At 45.6% G+C, this 27,326-nt stretch overlaps 1 protein-coding gene across 4 annotated transcripts in view; it reads right to left on the minus strand.

Moving 5' to 3' along the window:
* Window positions 1–1,297: 1,297 nt before the first annotated feature.
* Window positions 1,298–27,326, minus strand: part of LOC114867919 (unconventional myosin-Ic-like) — a 37,859-nt gene continuing 11,830 nt past the window's right edge. For 2 of the 4 annotated variants that reach the window (XM_029171067.3, XM_029171069.3), the window contains 31 exons: window positions 13,728–13,883; window positions 13,356–13,471; window positions 11,835–12,033; window positions 11,369–11,449; window positions 10,977–11,156; window positions 10,473–10,571; window positions 9,855–9,965; window positions 9,493–9,564; window positions 9,172–9,291; window positions 8,757–8,830; window positions 7,604–7,709; window positions 6,829–6,909; window positions 6,272–6,363; window positions 6,054–6,148; window positions 5,867–5,913; window positions 5,652–5,732; window positions 5,124–5,229; window positions 4,336–4,453; window positions 3,975–4,088; window positions 3,662–3,738; window positions 3,485–3,553; window positions 3,306–3,390; window positions 2,987–3,146; window positions 2,827–2,910; window positions 2,636–2,729; window positions 2,499–2,554; window positions 2,277–2,412; window positions 2,121–2,191; window positions 1,929–2,026; window positions 1,754–1,853; window positions 1,298–1,593 (listed from right to left, as the gene is read on the minus strand). In XM_029171067.3, the coding sequence (XP_029026900.1) occupies window positions 1,567–1,593; window positions 1,754–1,853; window positions 1,929–2,026; window positions 2,121–2,191; window positions 2,277–2,412; window positions 2,499–2,554; window positions 2,636–2,729; window positions 2,827–2,910; window positions 2,987–3,146; window positions 3,306–3,390; window positions 3,485–3,553; window positions 3,662–3,738; window positions 3,975–4,088; window positions 4,336–4,453; window positions 5,124–5,229; window positions 5,652–5,732; window positions 5,867–5,913; window positions 6,054–6,148; window positions 6,272–6,363; window positions 6,829–6,909; window positions 7,604–7,709; window positions 8,757–8,830; window positions 9,172–9,291; window positions 9,493–9,564; window positions 9,855–9,965; window positions 10,473–10,571; window positions 10,977–11,156; window positions 11,369–11,449; window positions 11,835–12,033; window positions 13,356–13,471; window positions 13,728–13,883 (3,105 nt within the window). In that variant the 3' untranslated portion in view covers window positions 1,298–1,566. Of the gene's footprint in view, window positions 1,594–1,753; window positions 1,854–1,928; window positions 2,027–2,120; window positions 2,192–2,276; window positions 2,413–2,498; window positions 2,555–2,635; window positions 2,730–2,826; window positions 2,911–2,986; window positions 3,147–3,305; window positions 3,391–3,484; window positions 3,554–3,661; window positions 3,739–3,974; window positions 4,089–4,335; window positions 4,454–5,123; window positions 5,230–5,651; window positions 5,733–5,866; window positions 5,914–6,053; window positions 6,149–6,271; window positions 6,364–6,828; window positions 6,910–7,603; window positions 7,710–8,756; window positions 8,831–9,171; window positions 9,292–9,492; window positions 9,565–9,854; window positions 9,966–10,472; window positions 10,572–10,976; window positions 11,157–11,368; window positions 11,450–11,834; window positions 12,034–13,355; window positions 13,472–13,727; window positions 13,884–17,708; window positions 17,850–18,635; window positions 18,868–27,326 lie in introns of those variants that run through there. The other 2 variants (XM_029171068.3, XM_055513997.1) reach the window with 2 other exon arrangements.

A 27,326-nucleotide genomic window follows, 5' to 3' on the forward strand; every position in this document is an offset into this window, starting at 1 on the left:
AACTGTACATACACATCTCTGTCCTGAAAAAAATTAAATCAAAAATGACATTAGATCATACAACACAGCATCACTCTAAATCTTTGGCTAGTGTAGCTGTAGTGCAGTAGCACAGCTCTGCCTTGGCATATTGCACCCACCTCGCCACCCACAGAAGAGGTTCTGTCACTAAGAAAAATGGTGGAAATGCAAAAAAACCATCGAAAAACATTTTGGAGCCCCCCCAAAAAATGTAGTTACCGTTTTTACCTTCAGTCTTTGGTTTCAGCTAAAGGACAGCTATGGGTCAAAGGTCAGGGATAGGAAATCCTATCAGACATAGAGTCACATCATATTGTGGAAACGGGTGATTTCAACATTAGTTGGTGCGATAGAGACATGATAAAAAGGCGAGAAGGAATAGTGAGAAGACTGATACAGCTTTCACACATGTCTGCAAACAAGCACAGGCAACAGACGTTAGTTGGACTAGCATCAAAGCAGGAAACTAGTTTGTCTGTGGCAACCAAACATTAGAACCTGCATCTGTTAAGTCTAAATAACACAATAACAGAGAAAATCTGATGGTTCAATGTGCACAAAACCCAAACTGTCTGCGCGGTTGTCTCCCCTTTGGACAGAACTCCCTGTCGTCATCTGAAATAGGAGGCTGCTCAGGTACTGGAGGCGTGTGGAGGAACAGAGTGACAACAGGTTACTTGGTTCTGAACAAGACCAGTGGACCGCCTCCTGTCTTAACTCGACTCATTCTGGTGTCGAGTGTCATGGTTCACATATGTACATCTGTTGAACTCACTCTTCAGGAATAAATTAGCCAAGGAGAAAGGCACAAGCGCCTGGCGTGAAGGCGAACGACTGCCCTCTCTCTTCACCTCTACCTCAAACCGCTCTCACTTACTGTGTTCATTTTTGCAGTATTTACAGTACAGGCCCATAATAGGATTCTTGTAATATATTCAGTAGCATTTTATCTATTTTGATTAAGTAAGATACCACTTGCAGTTCTGTACCAAGCATCACCGTCTGATTCAGTTTATTCTTCTTATCCCTGAACCTCTCAGCGCTTATCTCACATACTGTTGACCTTGTTCTACACGCCTTCATGCTTCAAGAACCCAGTTAGACACAATCCAGCCTTTTACTCAAGTAGCATAAAGAGGCAACAGGAAACTAAACTTAGTAGCCCCAACTTTCAACAATCCCAATCGTCTTTTTGTTTCGTTTTTGGACTCTTCCCTAATTATTTTCTTGGTCATGTTTGCAAATAAAGCACAATAAACACGCATGGTTTAAAAAAAAAAGCACCAAATTACTTGTTATTCCTTGGCCTCATCTATAAAATCTGAAAATTCAAACATTATTAATCTCATATATATATATATATATATATAAAATATAAATATCTCAATTAGTTTTGCTGGATTCATTTTCATTGGAAGCACATGCCACAGGTAATGACAGCTGACGTCAGATTGGCTTAGGCAGAGGGGAGCCTGCGGTCATGTGACTGGAGGATGGGTGTGGTCGGGGGTACATGGGTCCAGGCGTGTGTAGTCAGAGCGGCCATCATCTGGAGTTCAGCCTGGGAGCCGTCTGCAGGTTTAATCAGAATGAACGTTAGAGTAGGGCACCTTTAAATTCTACTGCAACTACTAAATGCTGCTCTGAAAAATCTGTTGCAAAATTAAATCATGGATATTCACAACCCTTATAATTTAAGTGAATGAATTTGAAGACGACTGAACCCACTCACCACTGACAGGTGTCCATTCTTGGCCTTTGTCACTAGTAGCTCTGATCCAGGTGTGAAGTCTATTATCCCCTCTTTACCTTGACTCACTGTAAATGTTATACTAGAAAAGCAGCAGGATCAGCGGTTAGAACTGTGTAATGTGTAATCCTACAGAGTTCATTTCTTTGCTTCTCACCTGCCCTGGTTGATGTTGATGCTGTTGAACTTGTCGGCACAGATGATGATCTTGGTCAGGGTCTCGATCACGTGTTCACTCTCCAGAATGACATCTCCCTGAGAGGATCACAAACAAGCACCCAATGAAGACTCATGCCCTGTACTGTAAATGCACAGCCTGTGATGAGGCGGCCTAGCAGCAACACGTCACCTTCTGTTTGTTGTCATCACCGGGCACGTGTAGAACGAACAGGCCGTCACTGAGGGAGCTGACGGAAATACCTGCAACGGAAAAAGGTTTGTGCTTTAGTGAGAGCAACGCAAGTAAAAGGATCAATTAACAACCCTTTGGCTGTTGACCTCTGACCTTTGAGAGTGTCGTAGTTTATGCGCTGCTTGAGTTTCCCCTCCTCTACGATGATGGCGCTGTTACTGGTGAGCAGCAGCTGGCGGCGCCGCGGCTTGTAGCCCTTTCTGTCGTACTTGGTAACGGGCACTGCATACTGGAAGCAGATCCTTTGGTCAAAACACTGATGACAACTGAGCTCAGACTGATTTTTGAACGGTCCATTACATCAGAGGGACCAACCTTCATCTTCTCACTGCCTAGAGCCTGCAGCACCTTGGTGTTGATGTCCTCTCCATCTGAACACGCAAAGACAAATTCAAATCTTCCTACACAAAGCAGGTGAAGTATCTGAACTAGGAGTTACAGTAAAGTCTTACTGAGTCTTGTCCTGACGAAGAGTTTGGGCACGCTCTGTGGGTAGTTGTCCTTCTTGTCCCTAAACACCTCACTGGCGATCATTTTCTGCTCCATCTACTCACACAGAGTGAAGGACGATGATGAAGCAAATGAAGAAAGCAGCAAAACAAAGTCAGTAAGTTTGCAAAAAGCAGCGTGAGGCAACAATCACCTGGTGTTTCCACTCGAGGTCGATCTTCTTGCAGTAGCTCCACACCATGTTGTTCATGCACAGCTTACGCAGATGCTCCGACGCCTGAAACACAGTTTGCAAAGAGATTTTAGGAGAGACAGAGTTTGAATAATAAACTTTGATTTTTCTCCCTGCAGACCTCAGTGAGAGCAGCGGGAGGGGTCGGCCAGCTCTTGTCCAGGACGTTCTTGGGCAGGTTCCTGTGCAGGTTCATGAGGAACGAGTAGCGAACGTAATCCAGGAAATACTCGTTCTCTGGGCAGCGTTCCTTGTGGCGGTAAATGAAGCCCTTGATGAACCTGAGGGGAGAAAAGGATTTTAGGAACACAACACTTGGCAGAAACAGTTCCTTCATACCAGTGATTCACAGGAGGCATCTATTGAAGCAAGCACGAGCATCATTAGAGCAACAACCATAAAAAGCTATCTGCTGTGTTCTGGGTATTTTCATCGTGTACCTGCGGATAGTGTCAGCAGCGTCTCGTCTGCGTTTGGCTCTCCTCCTGGCCAGGATGCCCCTCCACCACGCCTGGATGGCTATAGCTGTAAAGCAGATATTCAAATCATGACACTTTGGATTATTTGCACACATGCTGTAGTTGAATAGGTCAATATTATTCCAGTGGGACTTTTTTACCTGAGGTTCTGAGTTTTTGATATTTGGACTTCTGGCTATAGCCTCTCCATCCAGCCTGTAGCTTAGTGGCTGTGAACCAACAGGAGAGAAAGAGTAACTAACAAAAAGTAACAACAGCTGGTAAAATTAAAGGGCACTGATAAACACTTATCAATGTCATGGATCACAGAAACTTACCAAGACTGTGTTTCCTGGTCTCCAGCGCATCCTCGGTGGCGAACAAGGTCTTTGGGAAGCGTATGAAGATTTTGGACCTATAGAGAAAATAGATTAGAAACAGTACAATTAACAGCTGCTGATAGTAAATGTTCACAGTCATGAAAAAGGAAAGAGATACAATAAAATGGAAACCGAGGTGTAACATTTAAAATAAAGAAATGATAATGAAATGAAAGAAATGATATTCTGCTGTGTGTGTGTGTGTGTGTGTGTGTGTGTGTGTGTGTGTGTGTGTGTGTGTGTGTGTGTGTGTGGTGCTGTTGTTGCAGACCTGCCCAGTTTGTACTCCTCTGGCTTGTATCCCAGGTGTTTGACTAGTGTGGACACTCCATCAGACAGTTTCCCCTGCCAGTTAGGCCACGTCTCTGGACACAGCGATTTATATCTACACAGACCAACAGACACAAATAAGTAATTACCACAATCACTGATTTAACCTGCAGCTGACCAATAAATAAAATAATTGTGGCTTGAATAGAATAGATAAAGAAAATCACAGTTTAAATACTTATGTTCACCTTGGCAATAAATCTTTTCTAAAATATCACAATTAATCATAGTAATGAATTGAGGACCATGTTTGGGAAGACTTTTAGATGTGTAGGATCCTTGTTACAAACGTATATGATCACCTCTGTAGGAAGATCTCGTAGCGTCGCCTGTAAGCAAAGCCGGCCCTCCTCACCCTCAGATTCTCCATCAGGCCCAGGTACTTGACCTGGTGACGGATCAGCACCTCATCAAACCGAGCTGGGGACAAGGAGGAGAGAGAGAAACCAGGGTCAAACTGGCCTGAGAAAAATGTAACGTCTGTAGAACAAGATGAACCAGAGAAAGCCAGTAAATGCTAAACAGCAGAAGTAGGAGTAACAAAGAACAGAGAAACAGAGAAACTAACAAAAGAGCAACTGTGGAGAAAAACAATGGCCGGTCCGATATACTGACGACCACACGGAGCGTCACACTGCAGCTACTGATGCAGCTGAAAACACGCTGGTTGGTTGAACTTAGCAAAAGCAAAACAATAACATTCTTCTGGGTTTACAACAATAAAATTATACGAAAAAAAATCTGTAAAATAAGTCAGTATTTTATTTTGACAAGTGTTATTTACAGGGTGTGTAAAGTCACAATAGTTTATTTTAAAATGACCTAGGGTCAGGGTTTTAATACATTGTATTTTTGGAGAATTACTTACGTTTTATGACTCTTAACAACTTTAATATCAACCCAAAGACCCAAAGAAGAAAATAAACTTGTGTTAATAAGAAATGCTTCAAATAAAGATTATCAGGTGGACAGTGTCGAGGTGAGTTTAGCACAGATCTAACATCTGTGAATATGAATGAACCATTTATCCTTCGTCATTCCAATCCAAGGCCATTCCAAGTAGAAATCATGAATGAACATCTTACAGTACCTGCTTGCTTGGAGTCATTGGGCTTGATGCAGCGGACGTACGACGGCTCCTTGGACATGAGGATCTCCATTAGCTTCGCCAGACTGGCTTTGAACTGGGTGGCTGCCTGAAGGGGCAGACACAACCAAAACAGAGACAAAGGTGAGACGATGGCAAAAGAAGCCGGTCAACGGAAGAAGCCAAGACAGCAGATAAATGCAGCTCGACGCCTGGAGGCAAGAGGACGACCCGAGGACGGACACGGAGGAAGAATCGGTGTGACTGGGAGCCCAGTGGAGACGGAACACTGGCCTCAGTGTGGAGGACTGGGACTAAGTGGTCAGGCTGTGACAGCCCCCTGTTCGAGCGCGAGTGCGTGTGCGTGAAGGGCACACGAGTGTCAGGGCATTCCTCAATGAGTAGGAAGCAGCAGAAAACCCCTGTCACACTGCCCACTCAACACCAGGGGGAAACACACTACAGCTTGTTTGGTTGTGGGAAAATATGCTGGGACCAGGGTGAACTTCAGGATTCAAACTAGCATCTCACCGTATCTGGGCGCTTCTTGTCGCTCAGCTCCTCCCTGTCAAAACACTGGGTCAGGATTTTGTTCTCTGACATACACATGACCTGTAAACACACACAAACATAAACGTATGTTAAATGTGAAGACTTTTCTGAATCTGCATCACGCATTCAGATTAAAACTGCAGCAAACAAGCTCTGAGTCTGCTTCCAGTCACTCAAGATCTCAACAACCTCACCTCTTTCAGGTTCCTGAAGAGTAAGTCATTGTTCTTGTCCAAAAACCCTAAAGAGGAGAAGATGGAAACAGAGATTTAATCAGACTTCAAGGGAGAAAACCTCCTTCCTACAGGAACGCATGGTTTTGCTTTCGTTAACTGAATAAAAATGACAATCAGTGTCTTTTTCAAGAACACACACACACACCGTTCACATTGTAGTTGACTTCTCCAGCATAGTGCAGCAGACGGAATTCGTCACGGCCCATTATCTTGCGGGTTTTTCCGTCAGCCAGCTTATGACTGGAGGAAAACACACACAAAGCATCAGTTTGTCTGTAAACAGACCGGGTTCACATTCGGAGTTTCACAGACTGATACTACAAGTAAACAGCTGGAGTTTTGATTGATGTGACAAGGACTCACGTGACAAAGTGTGGGTGTCCTCCCACAGTGTCCTCCAGCTTCTCTAGGAAGGTGTTATCACTGGCGTCCCCAGGTCTCAGACACTCCTCATCCTAAACAAGAGCAGCAAAATCAATCAGATCTTCACAAAGCGTTTCAGAATCTACATCATTTACAGGACACACGTTTAAAGCTAACCTACTGCACGGATTCAAAGTCTATCAAGTGATAATCTACAAATCTGTCGGAAAGATTCGGAAATTAGATCTATTTGCCTTTATGTGAAGAGTCATGTGAGATGTCTAAATGAGATAAGTGGCTTAGCTTGTGATGGGATTTGCCTCTGATCACTTGTTATGAAGGTCCTTTATTAACAAGTTTTAAAGATTGGAAATTGTAGTTTTTCAGGGTTTACATACTGTTTGCAACCCAGGAACAGAATCTTCTTAATTGTTTTACTGACTATTCTTTTAACATGTCACTTGGTCTTTCGGTTTCTTCCTTCGTGTATTATGTTAATGTAGGAGCTTCCTTTTTAAGCCTCGGCAGCAGAGGCTGACAGCAGAATGACTCCTCACCAGGATGGAGATGATGCCTTTGAATTTCTCCTCCACCAGGTCACAGATGATCTTATTGTTGAAGTACTGCACCGGCTCCCACTGAAAGGACAGCGACACATTACTGGCCTTTCCTCTTGTACCACACACACAGTAGAACAGCATGGCAGTGAGTCCTGGCATGCTGACGTGCTGAGCTCCACAGGCAGAGGGCAGCATTGCTAGGTGACACTGGCACCAACGGCCACATAATTTCCACAGCGATAACAGAGTGCAGCCCACAGTCCTGATGTCAGATGATAATGGGCTCTTTGAGAGGTGGGTCCAAGTTTCTCCCACAACCTGTTTGTTCTTCCCGACCAGTGAATTTATATCAGCCCCAACACAACAGGCCCTTGTTCCAGAGATGCTTTGCCAAACAATGAAAATTAATATAAATGAAGGAAGGAAAGAATGAACTGAGGAGAATATTAAAACTGAAATGCTGAATTTGATCTTCTTTGGGTTTCGTTGCTTCCCTTTAATCCAAATCATTTCTATATTTATGTTTTAAGGAAATGTAAGTTAACTTACTGGAAATGACAAAAGTCTCAGTGATTCATCAAAGGATTAAATCAAATGAAACCACAACTAAACTTAGAGGTATCTGTATCGCCACAGGTCTGACTGAAGGTAGAAAAATGTGAAGCAAGTATTTATATTAGAAAGTAAAAAAAGAATGGACCAGCAGGACTCAAACTAGACTAGACTAGAGGCTGAATAAGGAGATGAGGGAGAGAGGAATGTGATGTCTAACCGTGATGCCTTCAGCTTCATACTCCTCCTGCTCCGACTTCAGGGTGAGCTCGATGAACAGTTGCTGCAGCTTCTCGTTACAGTAGTTGATGCAAAACTGCTCAAAGCTACAACACACAACAACCAACACTTAAATCCCAGAAAAGTGTTAAAGTGGTACAAAACACTGCTACTGTTACTGAACAGTGAGACGTAGAATTAGCCAACCAAAAATGTGGATATGAATATTCAGAGAAGCCTTTACATTAGAACAGAATTCTTAAAACCGTTAAAGAAAATTGGTTTGTCAGTTTACCAAATCCCATAGAAGACACTAGATCCAACAGTGAAACGTCTGTGAATCCAGGTTGCACTGTAGTTTATCTGAAGATAGCTCCACAGATTAATAATCACAGTCTCTGGTGAGTAAGACAGTTATGTTTATATATGAACAATAAGAGGAAGCACGAGTTCCTTAGATGAGATGGATGCATGTGACTGAACCTGGATCAGTATTCAGAACAGAACAAATAACAGCGTCCTGCTGAGAGGGAGAAAGTGAGGGCAGCAGCGAACACTTACATCATCCCATCGACTGACACTGAGGACAGTTCAGACAGTAGGGGGGTGGTGGGAGGCCAGGGAACCCGCTGCTATAATAAACAAGGCAGTCTGGAACAGACACTGCCCCGGTTCTTTCTACTAAGGTTGCACAAAGCTATAAACCAAGATTACTGTTTCCAGTGTCACAAAGTCATACACAGTGAGTGTGAAGCTTCTTTATAGCAGTTTATAGATTTGACCACAGCGCTTGTACATTTCATAATGGAACTATCACCATGAATAATTGTGTGACGTAATCGCTTTGAGACCACAAAAGCGGTCTAAGACACAAATGGGTCAGCTGGAGGTTTGACAGTACGGAGAACAGATGCAATTTACTTTTTGGTTTCAGTCTCTCTGCGGGATTTGATAATGACAAAAGTACAGAAAAGAACGTCATGAGACCTCAAACTGTTTATAAAAGCAGACATTTGCTCTATATCTTTTAATATAAATTATAACAAATGCAAAACATACTTTAAAAAAAGAAATGAAACAAACTGCTCCCTATGAATTTAGACCAATTAAAGATTGTGCAAATCAGATTATTGTCAGTTTGTTGTGATCAGTACCTGTTGTTCTGAAAAACCTCAAAGCCATAGATGTCCAGCAGACCAATGACAGAAAAATGTTTGGAGGAGTCGTCCTAAAGAAAGAAAAAAGAAACAGCAAAACTGAACTTAAAGATTTAACCTTGATGATGATGATGAGAATAATAATAATTATAATAATACACTTATATCACTGGGGGAACTATAAAAGCTAAACTACAGCCTTTTGCAGTATTAGCATGAATTTTATAACAACTTTAGGAACAATACATAATTAAAGGACTGTGTGTTATATTCACATTGTACACAAGGTGGCGCTGTGCTGCAATAGAACAGGCAGGAGCCATCAGAATGATAGAGCTGGTCTCAGCAGCAGAGTCATGCTTGAGCTCCCCTCTCTGTAGTTTAACAGTAGTTGGACTGCATGTGTGTGTACCTTGTATGACAGCGAAGTGTTGATCTTGTTAACGAGCCAGGTGAAGGTGCGTCCGTACACTGCCTTGGCCAGAGCATCACGAGCTGAAGAGGCCTGCTCCAGGTTCAGCGGGCTCATCAGCTGATTAAAAAAAACACACACAGGGAGGAGAGTAAAGACGTTAAAGTCCAACCATAACAATATCAGAGTTAGACAAGTTAGTAATAATACTTGCGCTGAGCCAGACTACACATTACACGGACAGGAAAGCTCTGTATATATATACAGCAAATACTTATCACACACACATGCTCAACAATGAAAATGTGTATGCAAACCTACCTCCTCTCCCTTGGCTATTATCTTCTTGTGTGTGAGAGCCTCTGTCAGCACTGTGCCATTCACTCCCAACAACTGGAAAAGGCACAACAGCATTAGCAAAGGCCGTGGCTGCACCAGTGACAAATGAATGATCCCCAGTGACGCAAACAGACAGGCGTCATGCCACTCAGCAGCTGTGACATCCTGCGGAAAGTATCTGCTGATCAAGTCTGACAGTCCTGTCCAGAGTATGGGCTGCTTTTTCTAAGGCATCCACAGACGTTCTTCAGTTTTAGCACCAGTCCTTAAATGTATCCTGACTCTGAGATGCTTGACAGACGTGAACCAACGCCCCCTGGGCTGTTATTGTTAATGAACCTTACCCTGGCCAGGTACTTTATCTGTGTGTCAGAGGTGATGCAGACAGTGCCTTCTTCCCCACCGTACTGCACGTTCCCTAAATGCAGCACGCTGGCAATTATGTTTAAGAGCTCCTGCACAAAGAAAACAAAAAGAAAACTAAATCAACTTCACATCAGCTGAATGTGGAGAAATGCATCGTGTTAGGACTGATCCAGAAGTCAGATGCAGGAAATAAACAGCCATGTAGTAGTCTGCTCACACGAACACCTGCGCTTTATTGCGTAAGCAGTGAATGATCTAAAAGGGTTTGGAAGCACGCCCAGATTCAAGCACGTAGGAAGAGTCCCACGTTGAGCACTGAGAAGTTCTCACCATATGAAAACAGCCCCCCCCCCCCGCACACACACACACACGCACACACGTGTGAATAAAGGCATTCACACACAACTGTAAGGAAACAGAAGGAAAATAGTTCAGGGTCAGAAGGCATTAACGCACTGGGAGTTGTAGCAGCTCTGTAAAGTCTCACACAAACACAAACACAGACGAAAGCAATAGTTTCCACCTGTTGCTAACATTTTGTGCAACGCCCACCAACATGTCACACACCTCTCAGCCAGCTTGGCCCTGGTCCTTACCTCCACCTCATCCTCATTGAAGCCAATCACATTCAAGGCTTTCCTCACCACCTTCCAGTCGCTGCGGTCGTTAATGGAGCTCACTTTGGGACAGTTCCCCTGTGGAAAACGCACACGAAAGTCAAGCAGGTAAACACCAGAAACCCTCGCAGCCTGTTAAGTGTGTTTACCCTCATCACTTGCTTGGTTAAGTCCAGCCAAATGCAAAAAATCAGGTGATGTGTTCATTGGTGTTTATGTGTAAAGTAAACACTTATTTATGTGTGATGTAAACATGAGGTGTTTTCTGTCAGTAGCTCTTGGCGTGTGTTTATGGAGGGAGGGTTCAGCTGCAGCCATTAGGCAGATTTCTCTCCTGGGAAAAACTCCTCTCAATGCACAGAGATTCCCTGTCTGAGAGCCCATTAACCAGGTTTCCCACAGGGACACACACACACACACGCACAGCACACGCACACACGCACACACACACGACACAATGAATGTACAGTAGCGGGTTCTCACTTTGACCAGGTACTGGTACTGCTGAGGGTTCCTCTCCAGGCCCAGATGTCTCAGCCGGTCCTCCTCCCCTCCCTCAATCAGCTGATAGAAAATATGAAAGTTCCTCTCGCCGTGGTTCTGGTGGACCACACGGGACTTCTCCAGCAGGTAGTTGATAATGTGGCCTCCCACTGGGGCACCCTGCCGACGGGTTAAAGGCCAGGAAGGAACGAGGGAAGAGGAGGGAGAGTGGGAGAGAGTGAGGTTGGGGTACTAAGGCGTGATGTAGGGTAGATATAACATGCAGGTTTGACAGGCGTGTTTTTTACCACCGTTATCACCATTATCATCCAATACATGACGGGAATAACTCCTACAGAAGCTACTAACGTAGAACAAGAAGTCCTGCTCACCTTGAAATCAAACTGAATGTCCATGTACTTGCCAAAGCGGCTCGAGTTGTCATTCCGCAATGTCTTGGCATTCCCAAAAGCCTGGAGAGAAAATAGAGACGGATACAACGAGGGGAGAAAGGAAAGAGGAAGCAGGTGATTGAATGGATTAAGATTCACGCTGATAGAGTCATGTAGAGAAAAGTGTGAACAGGCAGCACAGCAGACGCGTCGCCACGGGTGCTGGGAGTCTCTGCAGAGTCTGTCTAGGACACCTGGCCAGATCACACGGCTACACAGACACATCTGGAGAACATCTGGCTGAGACGCGCCAGACATCAAAACAAGAGCTTCCCAACGCTCTACCACATCATTGTTTCCTTCATGCACTGACACACATCATAATAATAAAGAGAAAAGACAAATGTTCATGACGATCTGACCTATTAATTCAAATATACTGTATATATACTGTGACGGCTCCCACCTCCAGCACAGGGTTGGACTGCAGCAGCCGGTCCTTGATGGTCTGCACGTGCTCGCTGGCTGGACAGGTCACCGCGTAGTACTGCAGGATCTTCTTCGACGCCTCCGTCTTCCCGGCGCCGCTCTCACCCGAGATCAGGATGCACTGATCCTTCCTCTCGGTTCTCATGGAGCGGTACGCGTTGTCTGCCACGGCGTAGCTGCAGGAGCGATGAGGGGTGGGCAACACAGACAAGAGGCCGCATTAGGAACCAGTTCACAGCCTGACTCACACACTTTAAAGTGGTTGTTCACCTTTCTTCAGGTTCAGTATGTTTGTTTGCTAAATACAACCATATCAATATAAGAGTCGTAAAGCTAAAATGGTCCACAGGTCAACACTAGTTTAAACAGGAAGCGACGTTCATTGCAATTCATTAAATGATGATGATGATGATGATGATGATGATGTATTGTGTAAAATATTTAGCAGTTTAAAGTTCTTGGAATTCTGTGTGGAATGCAACACGATCGCGCCCCGTGCTGTGTGGACATGGAAAGATACTGGCCCATCAGTATCAGCCGTAATATCAACACTGCTGTACTTACAGCATCGTTTGTCAGCCCTGCGCTTCCATCAGCATATCTGTGTTGTTTCAGCTGTCGGGAGATATTTCTGACGCCAGAACATTTCAGGCAGATAAAATCAGCAGCTTCATTGTAGCTGCGCCGTTCTGTACGTGTCTCGTGTGTGATGTGAAGGAGGCGTTGGGGCTGGGGGTGAGGCTCAGGTCAGAGGAATTCCCTCTCATGGGAGGAAACCTCGAGCTTGGTAGCATCATTTGCTTACTTTTCTTTCTCCCTCTCCCTCCTGTTTGCACTCCTTCACCCCTCTTTCCCATAAAACATCTATCTTTCCACTGAGAGAAAGCAAACACAGGCCCTGCTCTCCAGCACCGAATTAAAGTGAGAGAAAAGAGCTAGAGAGACTTTGTGAAATGTTTGAGTGACATCACCGTGAGCCTATAATGCTCTCGATTGTTTTGAGGCGGATCTACGGGGTCTGGGAGGATTTAACGGAATTCCCTGTGGTGACCCTCCAAACAAATACTCATGCTTCAGACCATGACGTCTTGCAGACCTCCCGATAGAGAAATGGACCATCACTTATTGAGATCCTTACGTAATCAGTTGACTATGAGGGTCCCGTAGCTGTAAATACACAGACGATCAGTGGGCCCCAGGTGTAAAGATACTTTGACATAGATTCAGCAGACTCCAGCGTTTAGGGAGTAGGAGCAAAACCACAACATGTGTCCACTATGAGTGATGAATGTAACATTTGGGCCTCTAATAAATAATGTTTCACCTGCAACAGCAAATAATCCAATGATCCACTCCCTCAGCTGTCACTGAGAGATAAACTTTGCTTTAGATAACAAATCGGGGAGGCATCTGATCCCCAGTACGTCAACAGCCCCAGAATCATAGATATTATGATAAGATATTATATTCACATGTAAAATTAGGTTTGTTTACTTACATGTGGGGTGAGACCTCATAGAAGTTGACCCCACGGTATCGCTCCATGTGATTCTTGGTGTAGATCTCCAGGTCTTTGTATGGGTTCACTGACACCAGCACTGAACCAATATATGTCTAACGGGAAGGAAACAACGCTGTAATTTTACATGACACACAATATTTTATTATGTTACAAACAAACATTATGCAACAGTCTGCAAGGTCTTGGTCATCAGCTGCTGTTACTCACACAAACACAGTAATGACGGAACAACACCACAAACTTCTTCTTGTGACTGCTGTAGTAGCTTCACATAATTTATCTATAAAACGTCTAGTTTGTAAATGGAAATCTCTCAGCCAGACTCTCCTTTAAATCATGCCCACTCACATAGATGAGGTTCTCTTTGAAGCGCTTGCGCAGGTTTTCTATGAAGGAGGCTTCGCTGGTGTAGTTCTCCAGCAGGACGAAGTCCTGCACTCCCACCCGGTCTCTGGCTGTCAGGGCCGACTCCATCATAGCCCGGACACCGTCACTAGCCACCACCTAAAAGAGAGAGATGAGGTGGGGTTGGTGATGGAATAACAACCAAAGGTCTGCACAGTAACGCCTCATCAATCACAGTTGCTCTAATCCAGGCAGAAACTGAAGGAGGAGGAAAAGGAGAGAAATCACCCACACATAATCCATTCACATTAGGAAAAATGAAATGAAATTGGTGAAAATCTAAACCATAAATCAGCCCTGCTCCTCCAGGACAGGAGGAAACCAGTGAAACCAGTTGGTTAATATCCTGCCAACATATGGTCTTTAGTCTAAACTAAACCAATTCAACTTTCCTATGAACTAAATCTAGATGCACTAGCATCACTTTGCAAACTTACACATTTAAATATATCCAGCATGAAAATGTAGATGAAGCGAAGTGCAACACTTACAAGCACAGGACCATCGTAGCGTATGTCCAGGAAGCGGTTTTCTACTATAGAAGCCTGAGCCTTAAGCATAAGACTGCGCATTTGAACCACATCCATGTTTAATGTGAACAGACCCAGATAGAAACTAACACCAAAAGAAGTTGGAGGGTAGAGGAAGAGAGAGTCAGCACAGGGACACGAGTACAGCAGGTGTTGTTGTTGTGTTATGCAGTGCAGTAGCTTCTATCCCTGAGGACGAGAGAGAGATGGAGACAAGAAAAGTCAAAAGAAGAGCTTGAGGGAGGTGAGATATTATTAATTAGTGCCGAGTGAGATGAAATGAAATTATACGACGAGGATGAAAAATAAGGGAAGAAGAGGGAGGAGATGACGGATGCCAGGCTATGACTCCAATCCTGAGCAATCGCTCCATTTAAACTGGAAGGTAACGATACTCCCAGAAATTCCTCACACAACACAGAGTCCATTAAATCACTGCTTCTCCGGGGCGCTCGTAATAGAACACATGCAGCGCGGCGTCATCATATATCCATGAATACATTCATACATGAATACGTCTGAACTGAACCAAAGCCGATCTGCAGCCTATCCTGCAGTACAGGGGGAGAAACTAGACTCTTCTTAGAGATAGTGAACAACCCCAGTGAAGGTGGAGACCATGAGTTCAGCTTAAGGCATAACACACATGAAGTACAGAGGGAGGGGAGTGGCCACTGTGACAGATGAGGGAGGATGAGCTGCAGGTAAAATACAGCCCAGGGCCAATGACTTATCGCCAACTCTCACTGCGGCCTGCTGCTGAGTGGAAACCACATCGCTGTAGCTTCACTGCTAAGAGAGAGCCTGTGTTGTAAACACGACGCATGAATGAGCTGCTCCACTGCTGCGTTTCCAACAAACAAGAAGTACTCATGGGGCGGCACCCTGCTGTGATCATTAAACCACGACTAAATATTAAGGGAAGAGAGAAGATGAATGGCCAAAGTGTGTGTGCTTGAACGTGAGAGTGCGTGAGCTCGTGCTCCTGCACCCCGGACGCCGTGACCTAATGTTTCACGCGTGGGACCTGAAAGCAAAGAGGCTGCAGCTGCGTGTGACCCCCGAGAGCTGAGTGGGTGACTAACATTCTTTGTTATGGGCCATGAATAGTCCTTTGCCCTCCTCTCCCTCACTTAGATGTGGTTACTCCTTCAGCTGTTCAACTACCAACATTTAATCCAAATACGCCGCACATACTTGGAAAACCTTAAGCAGACTTCATCATCCAACAGAATCACTGTCACGAGGAGCTTCTATTTCCATTAGGGTCCCATGGTTCATTACATCCCATCAACCAAATGTTATGACGCCTGGGAGTCTTATTTCCTCTTCCTCCTCTATACATTTCATCTTCCATTTGCTTTTCCTCCTGGCTCAATTACTTCATTGTTTCCCAGTGCGGCTTTCACTGTTTGCTTTCCTGCGCCCGGACCACCGGACCTCCACCCGGGCTCAGGAACACGCCTCGTACAGTACGTGCCAACCCGGTTCCAACATGGGCTCATGCTTTCCAAACCCAGGTTAGCAGAGAGAGACCTGAGGAAACGGCTCATGGCTTGAAAAGGTTTCAGGCCGTCATGTGCGTCACCTCGTTTTAGGCTTCCAGCACCTGAATTCATCACTGCTAGTTAAGTTATATAAGCGAGGACTAGAACGAACTGAAGCTCCATTTGTAGATGTTTTATATGACTTTCCTTCGGTCCTGAGAACAGACTCCTCCCATTGATCCGTCTGTCCTCAGTTAAACGACGATCCGCATCTACGGGAAGCAGAGAAAGCAGCAGGATTTGATGGTCCAGCCTGTGAACAATAGCAGCTCTCTGCGTGGCCTTTAGTCTGCTCAGGGCGCGTTAGGGCTCAGATGTCACACTGTTTATGTAAACCTCCTCTAACCTGCTGCTCCCAGTGCTCCATATACATGTCATGAAAAAAAGCGCAGATGATGAATGGTGAGAATTGTAAGACATGACATGTCATCTAAACCGGCAAAACCAGCTGTCACAGATCTGCTGCACTGAGCTCTGCTAAAATGAGCATTTAGTTTTAGTTTTATCTAAGTGAGTATTTATCAAATTTGGTTTATTTAAGAATTACTGTTAATACATTGATTTGGTTCATTTACAAACATAACACAGTTTAACTATATGTAGCCAGCATACAGTACATGTGGTATGTCAGACTGCATGGGATTCAAAGAGCAAATAAACAAATCAGGCACCAGGTGGCTTAAACCAACTGGAGATAAATACTCTGTGCGTACATGTAAAACATCCAGGCCTAATACGTTCAATAAAGAACTTGTAGCCAGGAAAAGAACAACCTCAGACTTTAGCTTGAAGTGATTTTTTTAATAATAAACAGCCAAATGAGTGTGGTTCTGAGCCACTCACGGATCGTTTTGCCCTTTCTGCACATTTTTCAGCTATGAATCCGTTGTCTGGCACTGATTCCTCTCATCTGTTCTAAACTAACTGGTAAAAAGAAAAGGGTGCAAAGTAAAGAAACACTGATCCACATTTAAGTACAGCGACAGACACAATGACGCCAAAACTGAGGCCCAGCAAGACCTGACGTGCCGGGTTGGTTCTGACGGAACCACGACTCAAACAGGTGAACAACTCACAACGAATCCCTGCTGGGCAACAAACGCCTCATCACAAAGACTCACGCGTCATTTAGACTAATTGAAATGACACCACAGTGGAGATGAGCTACAGTCCAACACTGTGCGTGTCGCAGGTGAAATCACAAACAGATGACATCATCGCTGAAGAACCACACAAGCTTGTACTGATTTAGATAAATATTTTGGTGACGCCCTTCAGATTTCACAATGAGCATGTTCATGTTGCAGAGGCGACAGTCAGGTACTGTAGCTGTGGCTCCTCCAGACGACAAACCTGCTGACCTGAGAACGAGGCCAAACACCAGCACACGGAACTGAACTTCATCCTTTTGATACTGAAATGAAATTAAACCCTGAACAGTTTCTTTGCAGCGTTTGTAGCCAGTGGGCTACTCATGTTCAGGACAGCCTGAACTTTGACCTCCTTTGGGCAAGTGACAACAATTACTCTACTGTGGATGCACATTTTTTTACAACTAGTCTTTTGTTTCACTGATCACAACCATTAATTAAAGAAAGACACATAACGGAGCTCAATAAAGGCTCACACTTTGCAGCTGACGTCAAAATCAAATGCAAACGTGCTGATTTTAAATCAAATACTGTAAAAATGGCTCCAAAATACAGGTAAAAAGAATATCACATTAGTTTAGATAAAGTCAAAGCTCCACCTAGAAAACATGTCCTTTTTTGCACAGCTCAGCTTTGTTTCAGTCTACTTCAGTGAGTCTAAGGAGCTGTAGCAAATTCTGCAATCGTGTAACTCACCAAATTCCAATAATACTCCATGGACAAACCGCCTGGAGGCTTCCCAGTCATGAGCTCTATTCCAGGTACAATAGGCAAGTTTACAGAGCCACGCGCATGTCAAACTGCAGCAAGTGAAACTTGGTGTGGTCTAAAAAACAAAACTGCGACTGAGCCCAACATAAAGTACCTACTGAAGTGAAGTCAGATGCCCTGCAGGCTGCAATGACAATCCTTTCAGGAATGTCTCAGTGAATTCTACTCTCTCTGACATTTCTAACACACACACACACACACACACACACACACACACACACACACACACACACACACACACACACACACACACACACACACACACACACACACACACACACACACACACACACACACACACACACACACACACACACACACACACACACACACACACACACGGCTCGTAAAAATGATCGAATCCTTATGCATGGGACAGCTCCAGGCGAGGGGGAAACCAGTTCTACCACTGTAGGTGCATATTATAGTAGTTACTAAGGAAAATAAGTGCAGCATCAAAAAGGATCCATCACCCTCACGACTGCTTTACTGTGTTTTCATTAGTATCCTCACTCTCGCTCTTTGCCAAAAAGCCACACACACTATTGTGCGACTGCCTCGCCCCAGGGCAAAGCACTCACTGATACAAAGGCAATGATACAAACAGATTCACTATTGACATGACGAAGGCAGAGGCAAAGTGGAAGGACCAAAAGGACGCGTCAGGTGAAGGACGTGCCGCCTCCAGCGCTTATCCTGCTTCTCACCTGTGTCCTTGTTGCTCCACACCTGGCTACCTGTTAAAGCCTCCTAACCCTGAAGTGGAAGCTCTTTTCCACAGCGCATGGAGCGAACCCACCTCTAACTCACTCCCAGGACGGGCTTTTTGTGCGGCGCGTCTGCGTGTCTCACCAGAGGTCTGTACTTCATGGCTCCCGCTCCGCTCTCCGGTGATTTGGACGTGGCCGCTCGTCTCCACCGAGCTGACTGCGCGCCGATAAGAATGTGGCCCCCGATCCCGCGTCACCGCCACGATTTAGCCCGGAGTTTGTTTTTAGAAGCTCTCCCCTCCGTCCTCAGAGCCAGCTGACATAGCTTCTCTTCTTACGGCTGCTCGCACACCTCACCGGGCGCCCCCTCGCTCGCCACCCATTCACCCACGCTTCTGCTCCCTCCCTCCTCCGCACCAGAGGAAATAGTCCCTGCATTAGGTGACACATAACCCCCTTCATTCCCTCCGTCGGTCTCCATGTTTTCCCCTCTGTCCTCACAGAGAACCGGCTATAGCTCCCCTTTGCTGCTCCTCTTTGCCTTTAAATGAAGTGAGAGGGTATAACACATCTGGATTTCACCACCCCATCAGAGAAGCGATTACGAGAGAGAAGGAATGTGTCCTGATGCCAAAGAGGTAGAGAGGCTGAGTGTGTATCCAAGCAGGCTTCTGAGAGCAAAGGAAATTCTTAAATGGCAAATGCAGTGTGGGCCAATAAATAATGAGCTGTTTGAACCCAAAGCATTTCCTTTTCCCTTCCCTCCTCCTGCTGCTGCTGCTGCTTCTCTTGCCCTTCACTCCGTGCTTTCCCTCTCAGATTTACAAGCTCAAACACAAACCAGCCCAGCAGACAGCACTCCCACTGTCATAAATATGGAGCTCGATGCTCACTCAGTATATTCACTCACACACTACAGAGCCACACAAACGTGGTATGTGGTCAAGTAGGCCGACATTGTCAACAACTACTAATTAATGTATTTACTGCAGATCACTCCCCCAAACACACACACACACACAGACACGCACACACACACACTCTCTCTTGCAGCAGATCAAAGTCCTCTGCTGCTTGTTAACAGTAATAAGACTAATAACAACTGATGAACAATGGTTGGGTCTGGAACAAAGAGGAAGGCAAGCTTCCCCTACAGCTGCTGGACTAATATTCACATTAATGAGCTATGTCCTAAAGGCTAATGAGGAGGCAGTTTAATGGCTTTGTTTTAAATGACTTTTAAAAAAGGAAAAACCCTTGAAACCATAAAACCTTTTTGTCTAAATTGAAACCAAACAGCACATTTCTGATTTTGGACATGAAAGAGACGTTGTGATTAAACAGTCTGGTCTGTGGTGAAAGAGGCCATGAGCTCCATATTTAAAGAGCAACAGGAAAGCCAGGTTTTATGGGTCTCATTAAATAGCTTTTTCCTAAGATCTAAGACAAATGGCTAATAAATAACATTAATGGTACAGACAAGTAGCAGTAGTAGAGAGAGGTTAAATATAAAGAAAGAAATGAAAGTGTATAAAGACTAGTAGCGGAGAGTGAACAAGTTTAATTTCTCATTTCAGAAATTTGAGCTGCCATCACTATTCCCATCGTCTCAGTTTCCGCTTAGTCATGTCTAACAGTCCTTAGACAAAGGTCAAAGTCTGAAAAGGCATTCCACTCATTTTCATGCTTTCTATTTAAAACGCCATTTAGACTCTATTTAGGCTTTTCACATAACATGACCTAAAGACCTATTTTGAATAAAAAATAAACTCATTTCCTATCACTTTGCTTGTTGACTGAATAACAGCAGGTGTAATTTCCATCTGTAGGAGAAAACCAGTGACAACAAAGGCGGCGCACAAGTTTTCTCCCCCACACCGCCCTCTACTGGCCACCGCTCCCACAGGCTCACTACAGTTATTACAGTACGGCTTTAGAAGCAAACATCAAACTCCGTCCATGTCGCGTGCTCAGAGGCTGCTCATAAAACACACACACAGGTATCCCAAACTCAACAGCGCCTGTGTTACAGATTAAACCTCGCAGACCTTGTGCGATGGCGCCCCTCAGCACTCGCTCCTCACTCCCTTTCTTGCCAGTATAATCAAAGTCCCTGCTGCAGGAATCTGAGTAATGTTTTCCAGACACGCGCTCACTCTCTCTGCAAGTGTGCCTTTCTCTCACCGCAGTGTGAGAATACGCTGGTCAGACAGCAGGAAACAGACGGAGATGCAGTAGTGGATAAAGGGCAGCTGGTAAACATATCTGCTGTATTCACCCTGTTATTCAAGCTAATACATTCGACCCAAGTGTCCTCTGTTTGGACCTTTTCCCCCATTATCATTCAACTCTTTGAGCTGGACAGACTGGAACAAAATCCTCCAAAGGAAAGACAACTCGTATAAATACTACTATATATTATGGGGTAGGATCTGCCAGATAGCTTGCTGGCACTAGATGCAGCGTGTGTTATCTCCAGCATCAGCTATCACAGACTTTACTGCCCACGGACACTGGCTGAAGACACAGTACAGCACATAAAGCTGTGTTTTACAACCTAGACGCTATAAACAAGAGGACATAAAAGCACTAGAAGGGGCATAAAGCCATGGAAACAATACAGACCTTGTTACATATCTGAGAAAGCAGCTATGTCTAGTGTATTGTTTTAGTTGCACATAACACTGAGCTCACTGTAGGTTAATGAGGTTTGCCATGTACTCTACTTGTGTGTACAGACCCACCAAAGGAGCCAAACTCCACTTCATGGCTTGTGTTCCATCTTCTACTTTGGTGGAAAACCATATTAAACGTCTTGTTTTGATTGAGTTTAGAAAAAAGCTCAAACCCCACTGAGCCCAAATTCAGGGTGATGCACGTGACCTCGACTCCGTGGGAAATCACAAATGGGAACTTCACTTTTCCCTCCTGCTCCCCCTGACTGAGTCCTGTGCTCCCCTCCCCTCAAATTCTTCTTTTCGGTCTCACTTCCTCTTGAAAAACCTTCGGCCACAGCGTAGCGATTCTCCACTTTAGAAGGAGTTTAGAAGTACGGATTTGGAGCCGTCTGTCGTGTCGTCTGTCACGTTTATTATGCGCCAATGCCAACTGCACTTTCAGGCTTATCCAGCACAGCTGAAACATGTGCGACATTGTAATGTTGTGCTTTTTTGTCTTCGCCTCACTCGTTAATTATCGGAGGAGCCACTGTAGTGAACCTCAACTAAAGTTTAACTAAACACGACTTCTGCAGCAGCTGCATCATGTAAATAAATAACAACTGCTGTCACACATGGCCTGCCGGCCTCTGGACTACCCACAATGCAGCGTGCCAGCTCCCCACCGCAGTATCCAATCGCTATGTGCAAGAACCTGATTGAGCCTTTAAAAGTCTAGAAGCGGATTGATTGACAGTTTAATGACGCAGAGAACACCCTTGATCACAACCTTGCATGCGTTTCTAAATCATAAACTAAAATCATCTATCTGGTTCAAACGACGGCACAGCACAGATACAAACGTCCTCTGCCTGAATTGGATTCAGTCTATATGATGACTCCGCCCGTCATATTGCATTACAGTGTGTTTAAGAATCCCTCTGCATGTCATCTAAACCTCAGGCCTGAGGGCAGCGTTGTGCTACAGCTGGCTGTCAACCCACAGCCATATGTCAGCTCAGAGGAGCTGACTTATACTGTGCTTTAAAGGAACACACCCAGTGTTGGCGGAATTTGACTCTACACATTTTAGCTATTGCTGCGCGATGAGGCTGGTCGATGCTTTACACCTCTCCCTCTTTTTTCATATATTTTTTCACCTAGAATTCACAATCACACTTTGAATTATGGTGCAACTTATCAAGCTATCACCTGCTTTTAGCCTTGAAGGGGTTTCCACTCCTCCTCTAGGCAGCTCCTTACCAGTATCTAGAGAGAGAAAATGTCAAGGAAATAAAGAGGGGAAGGTTCCCAGACAGACAGTGGAGGCAGGAGACCAAATAGGTTAGGACCAAAATACGAAAAGAAAAAATAAATTGCTGTGCCGAGCGACTGTGACGCAAGAATGAAAGAATGCGAGCCACGTGGGCGGCAGGCAGTTGGGAAATAGAGACGAGAAGGCAGGAGAGAGAGACTGAGAGAGGAACACGATGAAACAGAAGCAAGACGGACAATGACAGGCGGGAAGTTGGTGACAAATGGTGAAAATGACACAGTAAGAGGGAATTAAGACATGAATGAGGATGAATGTGTGTGTTTTCTGACGTAACCTGTAATCACCAGGGGGTTCCCGGGTACACCCGCTGCTCTGGGATGAGTGAATCACAGCAGTGTGTGTCTGTGTGTGTGTGTGAGAGCTGTTTTTTTTAGTTCACACATGCTCAATGTGGAGACACTCCCCATCATCTCTGTGATTATCATTACAGAGATAATAATTGATATGAAGCTCCTACTTTAAAGTTGGATTTTCACAGCTGGCACTGCAGAAGGTTAAACATGTTTGACACTTCTCCAACATTTAAAAAGTACTTTGGTCTATTTTGTGGCCTATTTATGACCTTAAACTAACTCTTGGCTTTTTGTACAATGCTCACCCGTGAGTCTGTTCCCATAACTGGAGTTGAAGGAAGCACAATCTCCACTCCCAGTCAAGAGGGCAGGTGGTGACATGCTGCAAAGGAACTCAAACATTGGGAAACGTCTCGGCCTCATTCCTTCACATTATTCTGTGGTAATCTACTTGTTCCAGTTGGAGTCTATCTGTTCCTATTATGACCCTTCTGTACACACTTTGCTCCATCTTCTCCTTCCCATATTTGTACCAAGTAGGTCTTAAATGGAGACAAGCTTAGGCTGCAGCTCATAACAGTAGCAGTGAACCTGCCTCCAGCTCATCCCTCCATACAAACCACTGCATTTAAACTCCAGGTCTACTGAGACCAAGAATACTAAGACCAATGGCTTGTACAGACCTGTCACAATGGTTCTTACTCAACTGCATCTTGTTCTGTCAGTGGCTGTATAGTGATAAACATATGAGAATGTAGGAAACCCGCCCAAGAAAGGCCCCTACGACATGAAATCACCAGGCGCCGAGTGGAGAGTTTCTGCTGGATGACAGTTTTTTAGAAGCTTTCTAATTCTGACAATTTGACGCCTTCAGCATGCAGCACATCTGTTCACTGCTAATTCAAACCACATGTTGAGATAATAATCTCCAAAAAGCAAATCAGCACTTGATCTGTACAAATACTTCTCCACCTCTCTCTGGCTCCACTGGTGCTTTCACACTGATTAGTTGAACCACTGACAGACATATGGAGACCACAAGTCGAAATGAATGCATCAAGAAGCAAGACAACGTATGCATGGAACCAAACAAGCAAATCTGAAAATGGATGGACCTTTGCGTTGAGTTTTTACAAAGGAAACAGGCGGACGCTTAGAGCACACACTATAAATAAAATACTGTACAACACATGTTATCAGTGAATTCTAATGAAGTACTTCCTTATTACAGCATATCCTTGTAACATCATGGACAAAGACACTTAACGTCCAAACAGAAAGTTTCCTGTTTACTTTAAGCGCTTCCTTATAACTGATTAAACATTTTTAACATCTGAACTAAATAAATTGTGACTAAACTCGGATTAAGAAGCAGTAGAGACACTTCAGATGACTTCCTTTCCCTCCTTACATCATTTAAGGAAGTCTATTTAAAGCTGTTTTGCACAGCCATCTTCCTCTTTTTGGCTCTGCGAATATTCATGCACAGTTGATACTGTTGATATAACCCTCAGCAGCTTTTCCCTACATTCCCCAGGAAAAGCATGCAGCAATAGACTGCCATCTACAGCTGTACGCACACATCCATATGTACAGAGTCATTATTTTTTTTTTTTTTTTTTTTTTTTTTTTTTTTTTTTTTTCTGTCCAGCAGTTAAGCAAGCAGCATATATTACGCTGAATGCCATATTGTGATGGACAGCTTTGCTTTAACAAGAAGAGTATATATAGAATATATATACTCTTCCTGATTTATGGTTTATTTAATGGTTTATTTAGCTAATCCAAAATGTGTGTGATGTTGCTGTGTTGGTGGACAGGTTAGGTTTCTGCTTTAGGGTGTGTATGCGGGAGGGTGGGGGGGTGGGGGGGGTAAGGGGTGCAACCAGCTGCTGAAACCAAGCAAATCTGTTAAGTAAACAATCGGAGCAAAAAAAAAAAAAATAAAATAAATAAAATAAATAAGAAGCATGGATGTACCTTAGGCTAACACATTCATAACTAAACAATTTTTGTGCTGTGGTTTACCTTGGAGATTAATACTAATACCAATAATAGTGCTAAGGTATGTGCACATACTAATACAAACGAATACATACAATATACATACATATGTGCATTATTATACATATCCCATACTACTTAATAAAAGTCATGACATACAACACCACAAATTCCATATTCACACATTATTCATGTTGGTAGTGATAAGTATCAATAATACTTACAGTTGGATTTGGAAAGTGTCCCACTACAAGGTTAGTAAGGCTGTAGCTTAACATTATTCACCCAAAGGGTGAGGCAGACGTTGGTGCATGAACAATGCCACTTGTGGAAGCCAGGGTGATGTGAGGGGCTCCGCCACTACGCCCATCCAGCAAGCAGAGGAAGGAATCCTAGCAGCCAGGGAGCACACACACCTTCAGTTCCAGGAGGGCAGGTGTTGCGACCCAAGCCGCCCACACAGAGCCCCCCAGGCAGAGCTGCAGCAGCCACAGAGACAGCACCCGAGGCCAGAGTGGGCCACCGGGGGTCAACGCTGTCCGCCCCATGAGAACCAGGGGCAAACACTCCCCCCGGCGGGAGGGTCGGCCTGAAAGAGTAGAGCCCGAGGACCCACGGTCCGTAGGGAGCCCGCCAGAAGATGCCCCCGCGCCCAGAGTGGGGCCCGCCCCCAGTCCACCACCCCCACACGGGCGGAGCGGGGCCTACCCCATCGGCCCGACCTCATCCCCTGGCGCTACAGCGGCCTGCAGCACAAGGCCAGCAATTGGTGGGGTCAGCAGAAAAGAGACCACCCAGGCAGACGATCATCGTACCCCGGGCGAAAAACCGGACCCCCCACACTTCAACCGCACCACACGCATACCAACTCACACAAACACAGATGCATACACCCACCCACATGTGCAACACACATCATCACATCAACACACACACACACCATAGACTCTCTCATAACAAACTAGTCAATCATACGTGAACCAATGCACTCTCAGATACATTCTCCCACCCACACCATTCGCTTGATCACATTCGTGGGGAGGGTAGGTCTCCGGCCTGCCGTCCATGTGGCCCCAGGCAGGGACCGCAGCTCCTCCCGAGCCCCGACCAACCCCCCCAACCCGGAGGGGGCAGAGGGCAGCAGAAAAAGGCACCCCAGAACCCTGCAACCCAGCTTGGACGTGAGTGTGTGGAACTAAAGTGCACTGAAGGTGGGTGACACCTCCAGGAGCACAACCGCTGGCTGACGGTGTGTCCCCCGGACAGTGCCCCCCCGCGCCCTAAATGTCTTTTTGCAGTTAAAACTGGGTGGTGATCTCTCCATCAGGGCCAGTGGCCGAGGCCACAACTGGCCTCAGCCCCAGGCCCCAGTGAAAGAGCCCACCCCCGGCCCTAAATGTATGTGTATGTAGCTAAGTATGAGGAACTTTGGGAGATACCCAATTCTCCGGGGGGTCCAGCAGACAAAGCCATCAATGGGAAGTCTACTGGCCCCCCCGGAAGGAGCCCCCAGATTCCTGGACAAGTGTGTATGACTAATGCAATTAAAACTGCAGAGCATCCCACTTGGAAGGGACGGAACCACTTCCCAGTAGCCCTGGTCCCTCCATCAGCAGGACGCCCCTTGCAGACCTAAGTGGATGAATGCGGAGAAATGTAGTTGGGAAGCAGAGCTCCAGGGTCCGCAGAGCCAGGTTCCCGACTGGCTCTGCTACCTATCCCACCACCCCCCACAACCCCCAGCCACGAAGGGACAGCCGAGACCCAGGGACCGCAGTACTACTGCCCAGGCGCCACACGCAGCACAGCCAGAGCCATCCTCACCCTTCTTTCACACTTACCCATTCTCTCGCTCAAGTATGCCCATGCTCGCCCCGTGTAGTGTGACACTCAAACCCACACATATACTCTGCGGTTGTGCATTGAGGGCCAGCTTCCGCCCAGGGCCCAATGAAGGTTCTAGCCTGAGTAGTCCGCCAACCCCCCCTGCAACAGGCCCGAGCAGTTACCAGAGGGCGTCGGACCGCTAGGGCAGGCAGCGCCCCACCCGAGCAGGGGCAGCGCCCCAGGGGAGAGACACCTCTCCGGGCACAGGCAGGCACCCCCAGAGGGAGTCCCCCGGACGCAGGTTACCCAGGTCTCCACCCCCAGGTCCGCCCCCGCACACCGGCAGGGAGGCCCGCCTCCGGCTCTCCGGAGACAGGCACACGCCAACCCTCAAAATGGTCCCACCCCGGCACAGGGCCGCCGGTCCCAGCAGCCACCACACCCCCGCCGCAGGGGACCCCTGCGGCCAGCCCTGAGTCCACCAACCCGTTGTCCCGGTTCTTTAGGCAGGCAGGCACCACCAACCACCAGTCACCCCCCCACCACTGTGCCAGACATGACGCAGCACCCGAGCCCCACGCATCCTTACCTGGAAATGGAATCAATCAGAGTATAGTTTTGGTCATTGATTTGATGAAGCAGACAATGTGTCTAAGGTGGTATAATCTAACAAGCTGTTCAGGTATTGAGTAATGCTTAATTTTTTTTTAGTTTTC

Source organism: Betta splendens, chromosome 13 (assembly GCF_900634795.4).
Source record: "Betta splendens chromosome 13, fBetSpl5.4, whole genome shotgun sequence".
NCBI lineage: Eukaryota > Metazoa > Chordata > Actinopteri > Anabantiformes > Osphronemidae > Betta > Betta splendens.